The sequence below is a fragment of the Atta colombica genome, unplaced genomic scaffold, assembly GCF_001594045.1.
Source record: "Atta colombica isolate Treedump-2 unplaced genomic scaffold, Acol1.0 scaffold45, whole genome shotgun sequence".
Classification (NCBI taxonomy): domain Eukaryota; kingdom Metazoa; phylum Arthropoda; class Insecta; order Hymenoptera; family Formicidae; genus Atta; species Atta colombica.
This window is the reverse complement of record NW_017259534.1, coordinates 1,166,922-1,177,598: the sequence shown is the minus strand read 5'-3', so window position 1 is coordinate 1,177,598 and position 10,677 is coordinate 1,166,922. Positions and strand designations below refer to the sequence as shown.

The 10,677-nt window shown below is 39.4% G+C and overlaps 1 protein-coding gene across 6 annotated transcripts in view; it reads right to left on the bottom strand.

Annotated features, from left to right (window-relative positions):
* LOC108691320 (broad-complex core protein-like) overlaps positions 1-10,677 on the bottom strand; it is a 45,666-nt gene that overhangs the window by 4,765 nt on the left and 30,224 nt on the right. For 5 of the 6 annotated variants that reach the window (XM_018199001.1, XM_018199002.1, XM_018199000.1 and 2 more), the window contains one exon: positions 63-856. The exons of the other annotated variant lie outside the window; for it this stretch is intronic. In XM_018199001.1, coding sequence (XP_018054490.1) covers positions 207-856 — 650 coding nt within the window. In that variant the 3' untranslated portion in view covers positions 63-206. Of the gene's footprint in view, positions 1-62; positions 857-10,677 lie in introns of those variants that run through there. 6 annotated transcript variants of the gene reach the window in all.

Genomic DNA, 10,677 nt, shown 5'->3' with positions numbered 1-10,677 from the left:
CTCTCTCTCTCTCTCTCTCTCTCTCTCTCTCTCTCTCTCTCTCTCTCTCTCTCTCTCTTCGTAGAAATCTCCAAGGTTTGCATCGTATGTGCACTCTGTACACGACGATTGTATTCTTAGTTCTTTTATTCATCGTATTTATATTTTACGATAGAACGGAGAAGTTCGTCCTAGATCGGTGCTGCCTGTCAATACGTGACTTCGCATTATGCTTCTTGCTCTTTGCGGTCCTTACGAGCGTGATACTGGCTCTTATGACTGACCAGACTGTTCCTAGATTTGTAACTTCTACCGCACTGATCACAAGATAAAGATTGCGGCACGTAGAAATGCGTGTCAGCCAAGTGTCTCTGCAGGGACCAAGCGCGTGAAAAGGTTTTCTGGCAAAAATTGCAGTAAGTGCGATTCGTGGATTTACGATCCGACTCATAATAGGCGCGCAACGATTGCACGATACCGTTTTGTGATCGTAACCGTGGCAGGTTGAATCGTGACGGTGCGTCATTATTCGAAAATCTTCCGGACGTTTGCGGCTGCTGTTTATCTCGAAGGTCATCGTGACGATACTCGTGCATCGAATCAAGATCCGTATGGCTCTCGAGTGTATGATTCGACAGTAGACAGGATTCAAGCTCGACCATCCTCGGCGAGATAGGCTCCGATTTCAGTACGATCTCCATCTGATCGTTAATGTTGTCTAAGAGATCGATTATCGGCAGCTCTTGAGGCTGCGATTGCACCATCGTCTCGTCGTACCGATTTGCGCTTGTATTTTGGTTCGATTCCTGTACTTTTCGTTGGTATTCGATGTTGATAGTGGACTGCCAACCCCCGTCCTCCTCGGTGACCTCCTGGTCTGCAACCAAAGAGGAGGGGGCTGAGTCCAACCGGATTCACGCGACATCATTTAATACCATAACGAGCAACTTTCAGTAAGAATATATTCTCTCTCTCTCTCTCTCTCTCTCTCTCTCTCTCTCTCTCTCTCTCTCTCTCTCCCCTCTCGCTCGCTTTCTTTCCCACTTTCACACACTCTCTTTCTCTCTATCTTAATGTAAGACGCACGATTTCTGAAGCTGATTCTCGACAGAAATGAATTGAAACGCTGTTACTAAAATTGGTAATGTCTAACGATATGTATTCTTAGCATAAAGTCGACGAACAAATGAAAGCGACGTTTTGTCGTTACAAGACAGCGCGAGAATCAGTAAATCTAAACCACATTGACTTGAGAAAGATTCAAACTGGATCTGTTCTCGAATTGGCATACAGTCTATTCAATCTATTCAATTTATTTAACGTTATTTAAAATTAGACTCCTATTATATTTGTAATGTAACGGGAAAGAAAATGTCATTAGAATATGTCATATTAAAATTTGAAATTCTGCTCTTGACGGCGGAATTATGGAGTTAAAAGACTAGACAAGGAAAAGCAAATACAATTATAAATGAAATCCAACGCAATATATCGACGCAACTGTAAAATGAATAACGCGAAGGGTTGACTTTACATATCATCGCCCGCGGGCGGGACGCTTTTACTCGTCATTTATTTTAATTCCATGATTTTGCCATGGAAACAGTATTAAGGATTAATACAACAATTCCAAATAAATGATTTTCCTTTCGCTATTGTTTAACAGCAGGGATAAACATATAGAATTAAATTCAAGTTTCGCTAATTCGAACATTCTATATAGCAATCGAACTGCCAAGAGAACGGATTGTTTATATAACCGACCTTTAACAAATTGAGTCCAGCGAGAGATGGCACGCGAGAGATGGCACGTTATTATTTTTGACACCGTAACATTCATCAGGTGAAGCATATCGTTAGGATGACAACGATCGTCGTCGACAGAAGCACGGCAGAATTCGCGAACGCTTCTTTGCGGGATTTTACCCAGCCGGTTACCCGTGGCAACGCTACCCCACATCGGTCCTCCGCTTCTCTACTTTGCCCTTCCTCTTCGTGTTTCGCGCCCCTCGTGATCCTGCCACCGTGCACCACCGCGGTCGCCTGCCCAGCCTCCCGAACCCCCGCGTTCACCCCCCGAAGCGCGTTCCTCCTCGCGCGCGTGATACAACAACGAGAAGATATACACACACACACGCGCGCGCGCGCGCGCACACACACACACACACGCACACACACACGCACACGCGCACGCACGCACACACACATACACACACACACATATATATATGATGTGTATTATTCTTAATAACCCCTGTATGCTGTTACGCTGTATTATGACTGATGTTGACTCTAAGAGCGGAGAGAGAAAGAGCGAGCAGCTACGATCGATAGGATGCTCTGCTCCAGGTAAAACGAGTCTAGAAACGTCGCGTCGTGAAACACCGGGGAGAAAATCTACAACACGATTGAGAATTTTAGATTAGCTCCGCGCGTGCCGTTGAATATTTGGCAATTTACATAAATACGGTATTAACGGTTGCCGCCGAGTACAACTGGATATACGATGCGACGAGTATAGATTTGATCTGAATGTCATCTCGAACGAGATTTGCTGTTCTGCATTTAAATTCTACATTGTCTACTGATATAAAATGTAACTGTTTTTTATCAACCGTAACTATTATATAATTCGAAAACGAGAACGTTATATTATACTTAAACACGTATGTATGAAACGCTCTTTTTTTCTCTCTCTCTCTTTTTTTTCCGTCGTCTCAACTTGCATAAAACGCGCGTTCAAGAATATCATGAAAACCTATGAGAGAAGTAACCCGTTCTCTGCACAATAATATCTGTACCCCCAACGACGGAAGGGATGGGCGTTCCGTAATAGGTAAGCATTGTGCCGATAGACAAGCAACCCCTTTTCTCTACGCTCGCCCGAGAAAACGAAGGGAGGATGCCCGAGTTGTGTACGCACAGCGGCCGCATATTCTCTGCCAAACTCGTTCAGACAACGGAGAGAGAGAGCACATGTTTTACGACGCGCAAGAGACATCGCACAAAGCGACTCGAGAAGTTTTCTCATGTAGATTGTACGTCGCTATTCTTAGCAAGGAGCACTCGTTGGCTTCTCTAACAGGCGCAAACAGCGGCTCGCGATATAAGCCAGTTGCACTTCTTGCTCTCCGCCTCTCCGCGCTAATCTCCAGATTATACATGAGAAAGAGAGAAAAAGAAAGAGAGAGAGAGAGAGAGAGGAGAGATTTCGAAAAGTGCGTGGAAGCGATTTAAGGTGCATTCAATTACATAATTGTCTCATTAAATTCTATCATTTCGGTAATAATGCACGCGCGATCGTTCAAATTCGGAGCAACACAAAGGTCAACCGAGTAATAGCGATATTTTTTTAACAATAAACAATCCGATTATAGAATCGTTGAATATTACAATATATTGATTAAATAGATATTATTAAGCAAGAATTAACAATTACTCGATGACATCACACGTTCTTTATTCTCCGATCTTCCGATTATATTACTTTTGACTACTAGATATTAGCGATATTAGTGACGAAAGAGAAGGTCATCGTAATCCGTGATGTTTAAGTAGATCGTATCGCATGCATATACATATATTTCCGAGCGTATCCCCAGCAAGAATCTCAGATAAAAGAACGCGTATCCGAATAGATAATCATCGATAACAATCAAGGAAAGTCTATGTAGACATAATCATCCATACCGCGATATCTTCGTCACACTACAGCATGACGTTGCTCTTTCGTATCGCGATTATTGTGATCGATGTGGTATCCTAATCGACGAATTTATGAGGAAAAGGGAACAGCTTTGTTTGGAAGATTCGTTCGAAAGATCGTGGGCCACGGTGACGATGCAAAGCGAAAGTGCAATCGTAGTGCCCCCTGCCTCCTTCCCCTCTCTTTGTCTGTTCTTACTCTTTCTCTTTCTGTCACTTGCCTTCCTCCTCTCCTCCCCCTCCCCCTCCCCTCCCCTCAACGAATTTTTTTTGTCTCGCCATTTCTCTAACTGCTCGTCTCTCGAATTCTCTCCGCCGACTTGTCACGTCCTCTTCCTCCTCCTTCTCTTCCTCCTCCTCCTTCTCTTTCTCTCTCTCCCCCCCCCCCTCCTCTCGGCGTCGTCGCCACCTCGCCTACGCTGTTGCGCAGTTTTCGAGGTCACCTCAAGTTCATCATCGATAATAGCGCGAGCGAAAACAAGCAGCTAGACCTGGGCGTCCCCGATAAGTACGTACTACAGATAAAAAATTCCGTCGGATTTGGTTTCGGAGCGAACTTTCGTTTGGCCTTGGCGGGCACCGCGCCGCGCGTTCATCCGAGAATACGTACCGTTAATGCCGCGCAGCAGGGGTTCCCTAATCCGGGCTCTCTCGCGGCACGCGGCGTCTCGACGGTCACGTGGACCGTGAAACTCACACTGAAAGAACGTCCTGTGAACTCGCAAGTGTCCTCTACCTCGACGAACCGAATAGATCTCTCGGTGTATCGTAAATGGTGGCGATTTCTTTTCCGGATTACTTAAATCTGTTAACATCTCGGGGGAAAAAAAAAAAACGTTGCTTACGTATAATTTCGAGAAAAATTTAAATCATTTTAATATTTATGTTGGAAAAATCTGTTGAGAAAATCTATTAGCAGAAAACACGAAATATGAAATTTCCGACGTTTCCAGAATTAACAAGTCATAAATCTGTCAATCAATCTTACGCGCGTTCCTATATATATATATATATATATATATATATATATATATATATATATATTTGAAATATTGGAATATAAATATGTTTGAAAAGGGATTAAATCGGACGATAACTCAATTATTCGATAACGCGTATCGACCGAAATCATCGAAACTCGTCAAAAAATAAAAATTGGATTTTTGACATGTATTTTTTGGTGACTTTTTCACGCGCAATTCTATAATTTTAAGTATCAAACGTTCGCGTGTCGTGCTGCTCCGTGAGCAACGGAACGTGAACAGTTATATTGGCATTAATTATGCATAACATACAAACAATAGCACGTCACTTGTAAATCATTTGTGACCAAGTTACATAGAAAGTCCGTTATCAATGTCGACGTATGTTATGCACGATTCCATTTCCGGCGTTGTCGTGTTAAGAAAAGGAAAAAGAAAACGAACTGCCTTTTTACCACACGTGATGCATGTGTATTACGCGTAGCGGGATGAACGAACGGGAAGATTTATAGGCGAGTACAAAGAAAAATGAGAACCACTGTGCATCAGCATGATCGCAACTACCGAAACAGCAACGAAACGATGGTGGCTGACGGGTTGGGCAAAAGGGTGGAGGGAGGAGATAGTATGGGGAGGGACGAGGTATATTAGAGAGAGAGAGAGAGAGAGAGAGAGAAGCCGCGCTGTGGTATCGAATAAACAGACCAGCATGAACAAGAGACTCATGTCATCCCGACAGAAGTTGACAAAACTTCGCGTGCCATTTATTCGCGACCTCGATAGATGGCGACATACCCGGGCTTCGCGTTGCCTCTCTCTGTGACTTTCGGACATTACGCAACAACCGAAATTCCTCCTCGAATTGGCAACGAGTTTAAAAGGCAAACGCATCGTATGAGCGATGGCGAGAAAGGATAAAAAAGGGAAAGAGAGGAAAAGCTGGTGCTGACTAACGCTTTGTCATGATATCCGACATGTTTGGAATTCAGCAAAATAGCCACGTGTACACGCGATGTATTCTAGACTGCGAAATCGTGTGAAGAACAACAATTGGAAACAAGATTAATGAAGCTGACGGTGATTTCGAAATAAATTCTAAATTCAATCCGGGGGGGGAGGGAGGGGAGTTCTAACGCTAAAAGATTTCTTGGATAATTCGTGTAATTGATATGAATGATTTACCACGATGTTTTCTAAATTCTGGATACAGAAAAATATATACTCTATACAAATAATAATTATTTTTTTCAAAAGTTTCTATATATATCCGCAAATCTGACGTAAATTCATCACAAGCAATTCATCGAATCAAAATTATATATCCTAATAAGTTTAATATTTCATCAAGATTATCAAATGAAAATAAATTCAATTTGTTTATTATATAAAGTCGCTTCTTCGATCAATTTTATAATATTCTTCAAAAGAAAATAAATTCTTATTTTGAACATGAAAATGAGTTTTTGTAAGATTTTTGTAATAAGTATATTTTAAAATTATATATTTAAAAAATATGGCTTTATTAAAGATCATTTTACTTGAAAGAAAGAAAATAAATGGAGTAATCACTTTTCTTAGCAATAGAAATATATGAGTCCCAGTTGCTGAGACATTTTCCTAATTTTTAAATAATGGTTTAAAATAATTTTATTTCACAATCTTATTTTATTTTATTTATAGGCTAATTATATTTATGTTAAGTTCAAGTGTTATAATTTTTTGTTACAATTAAAAATTTCTAAAACTAATAACAAAAAACTTTAGTGAATCCCAAGAACACATATTCATTTCGAGCTATAAAAAAATGTGTTTCTGTTACGAGTTAAAAATACAATTCAAAAAATAAAAACGTAGTGCCTCGAAGAAGCGGTGGTTCACCTTGTGAATTGATATGCGTTTTTATTCATTATACCCTTGGAAACGAAAAAGTCAAATCGCATCTGAAATGCGAGAGCGTTCTTTAAGATTATTGATAAGGGGCATTGAGCTATCTAAAAAGAAAAGAAAAAATACGTTCCTTTCTATCTCTTTCTCTCATTGGGGAGCTAAAAAGCGATAGAACAAATATTTATTTAGTTGCATTGGGATTTCGTCACGCAGCCTGATACACAAACGCAGAAAGAAGATAAACCGCTTCGAATTCAACTTCGCAATCGATATTTTTGTGCCGCACTAAACTTCACGACAGATTACCACCTATCTGCACCTCTCTACGAAAGAACGCTGTCGAATACTGAAAAGAAGGAAAATAATCGGAACGCCGCAAGGCCAATATGTTATATGTCGGTTTAAATGCATTTTCGAGAAATAAATTGAGTATTCGCAAGAGAGACGAGAATATACGGCCACAAGAGAGAATCAAGCAAAAGAATGCGCAAATCCGATGTCTCCTCTCCAGGCTTTTGTGAACTGACTTTTTAGTCACGTTTCCTTGAATGGTTGCTATTTTGGAAGTTAATATATTTTACTTTTCATTCCAAACACACGCAAATCTTTGGAATCGGACAGTTGTCCACCACCGTTTAACATTCAATTAAAACATCGTTTTTTGTATGTCAAAATTGGACTCGAGAGATTTATGTGTGTAAAGTTGGCCCCGCACTTTTCGAATTTTTTTTTTTTTCTTAATTATATTGTATTGTACTGCGTTTATACTGATTTAGCTCAAACCGTAACTCAATAGTATGAAGCATTTAAAAAAAAAGATTTTTTTTTATTAAGCCCCGTACTTTTCAAATTTTGTAAAGATTAATTTTTAGGAATAAATAACTTCAAACCTGTGTAATTGCGAACGGTGTCGAATTTTGCGAGTTATACTATTCAAAACTCTCTACGACGCACATGCATAAAAAAAAGAGATTAGCTCGAGAATCGATAGAAATTTTTTAAAAAGTGATAGGAATAAATAAAAAAAATGACATTTTCTTATTTTCTCTAGTTGTGTCTGATCGAGTTAGAACAATTTTCCAAATGACAAAATACTAAATGATCTGTTTTATTTTTTTTTTTTTTACACAAACCATTTCTGGTCATATAAAGTTCAAAGTTGACATACTGGCTCGGCGATATTCGCGTTATCTGATATATCGCGAGGAGATCGCAAATTGATGCCATATCAGTAAATATTACCAAATATGATAATAGTTAAAAAAATTAGCATTTTAGTTGAATTTGATTATATTAATATCAAACACATTAGATTGAAATTATTTCATTAAAAATATAGTAACGCTATGTTCAGTTTTTATCACTCACATGTTTTAAGCACTTATCATCATTCTATCTTTATTCATTAAACATAAAACAAGAATAGAAGAGCTGAAAGCATCCAAATCGAATACAGCCTAAATCATCTAGGCTTGATTATTATCGCACGTTTTCAGTGAAAAAGAATCAAGTTCACCACAATATCGTGTTTAGCTTTTGAAATAATGCCAAGACCGCGTCATTATCATTTGTTCCGCTGTTAAGACTCCGTCGCACTTACTTTACTTAGCAACAAGCATCGTCTACCAAAAATTACATCAGTTTCGAAGAATCTACTGGCTTATCTACAAACTCACATTTAATTCGTTAAATCCTTCCGACAGAGAATACGAAATGACTGCAGTCAACCGATGATAAATGGGATTAGAAGAGTTGTCAAATAATGACAAATAATTTATTGAATACTGTCAAAATTAATATATGTCCACAAGACATTTTAAAATATTCCAAACGAATATTAAATTATACAACACGCATAATTAGCAAACGTAGCGCATGTTTTCTAAAGTGTTCTCGGTCTACAACCTTTGCACTGAAGAGATTGCTAATACTCTTGAAACCCTTATAAGTGTTATAAATATTTTTAAATCTAAGAGATGCGTCCGACAAGGCTGCTCTCTCTCTCTCTCTCTCTCTCTCTCTCTCTCTCTCTCTCTCTCTCCCCCACTCCCTCCCCCTCTCTCTCTCTTTCTTTTTACAAGCGACATAAATTCTGTCGGTCAACAGCGAGCGCGGCGCGCGGCGGAATGGCAAGACATTCTTTACCGAAATTAGCAAAGGAAAATACAACTAAAAAAAAAAAAAAAATCCAAAAAGAGTGCCATCGCGATTACTTTTCGGTTGGTACGCTAACCGGCGAGATATAATTTAATGTATCTAATGATTCGTGGAGAGTGAGTGGCAGGAACGTGAGTGGCGTACCAAGGTCGTCGTATTTTTAGTTAGGCCAATGTTTAGTTGGCCACGTTCGTTCTCGTCAGAGATAGAGGGACCTTGAATTTCGCGGATAACATCTGCAGCCTTATCGACGTGGTCTCCAATCCTGCTCTTCCCCCCCTCCCCTCTCCTCCTCTGTCTTTCTCTCTCTCTCTTTTCCCCTGCTCCACAGTCCCTGGCGATAAACTTTTTCAGTACTAACCTAGTATAAGCCAGCCGTTCAAATATTAATCGACAATGCGTGGCCGCACCTGAATTTACACAATCGATCGACCGACCAACCGATCGGCTGATTGTCACACTTGCCAAAGTTTTCTTCTTCCTCTATAGTCTCTTCCCTCCCCAAAGATAGATACTAGCAAAAAACGATATACGCAATCTCTCTGATAAAAAAAAATGCATTAGCCAGCCTACCACGGTTTCTCATCACGGTCGATGACGACTGCTCGGTGAACATTCTTACCAGCTGAGACTTGGCCGAACCGTGAAAAACCTACACGCACATACACGCCATATACACACGCAAACGCGCGCGATCGATCGAATATATTTCTTATTCTTTTCCAGGCGGACGCGGTTTCTCGACACACGCACACTTACACGCAACACGCGCGCGCGCGCATTCAATACGGCGGCTGCCGAAATCCGCTTGTGGAAGGTCACGCACGCTCAAGTACGTCGTTCTTCGTTCCCGTAATTATTTACCATTAACGAAGAGGGTGATTCCTATATCACCTTAAACGATGTAATCGCGCCGTAAGTAGCCAGCTCCGTCTCTCAATACACGTCGCTAGTGCGGTGATTCTCCATATAGATCGTTATAGGCATTCTCGTTTCTCGTCTAATGTTTTATAGTAGTTAAAATTTGTAATATGATAATACGTTATAACTTGGCATTCTAATTCTCTCTTGTGTCTTTTTTTCTACTTTTCGTTTAATTAAAGATAATTTCGTTTAATTATACATAATTTCATTGTTAACCCTCCGGAGTTGACGATAGGATTTATTGAACCCATTAAATTATGTTTCTCCAAAGGAATTGATGATCGTCTATTAGACTTATTCAATTATATTCTTTTATGTTATATGTATATGTTATATATCTATAAATTTGAATCATTATTATTTAAAAAAATTTAGTATTCACACATTTTAGTATTCACACACGCACGCACGCGCACGCACGCACGCGCACACACACACACATACACACACACACACACACACACACATTTTTCATATACTGGAAAGAATCTGGTTGTATTCATCGGAATTCTCTTTGGTTGAAAATAGGCAAATTATAATTTTCTGGTTGATCTATTAATTCTATAATTCTAGTTGAGATAACCAGAATCTGACTGCTACGATTATAATCTTCTGGTCCGTTCATTTTCAATCAGAAGTTTTTCCCAATATAATTACGCCATTTTGGTTCCTTCAAATTAGTGAATACCTTTTAGTCAATATAAATTAAATAGATCTTAAGCCCGATATATATAAGACACAGAAGAAACTAATCTAACGTATATTTTAATTATAATAGATTGTAGAATATAGTAGAACGCAAGACACAGGAAGTTGGGTGAAGTTCAACTTTCTTACGTATTGCGGTCTACGACCTATTATAATCTGAAATACGTTTCACCTGCGACCTGCGTTTTGTGTCTATGTAGATAGGGGCTTTACAGATCTGGTATCAACAAAGTTACAAAATTTAACGTCAGCTCCGGATGATTAAGAGTACATCGTTTTGCAAATACAGAAAAAAGAAAATTAGACCTATCACATCCTCTTTTACAATATATAT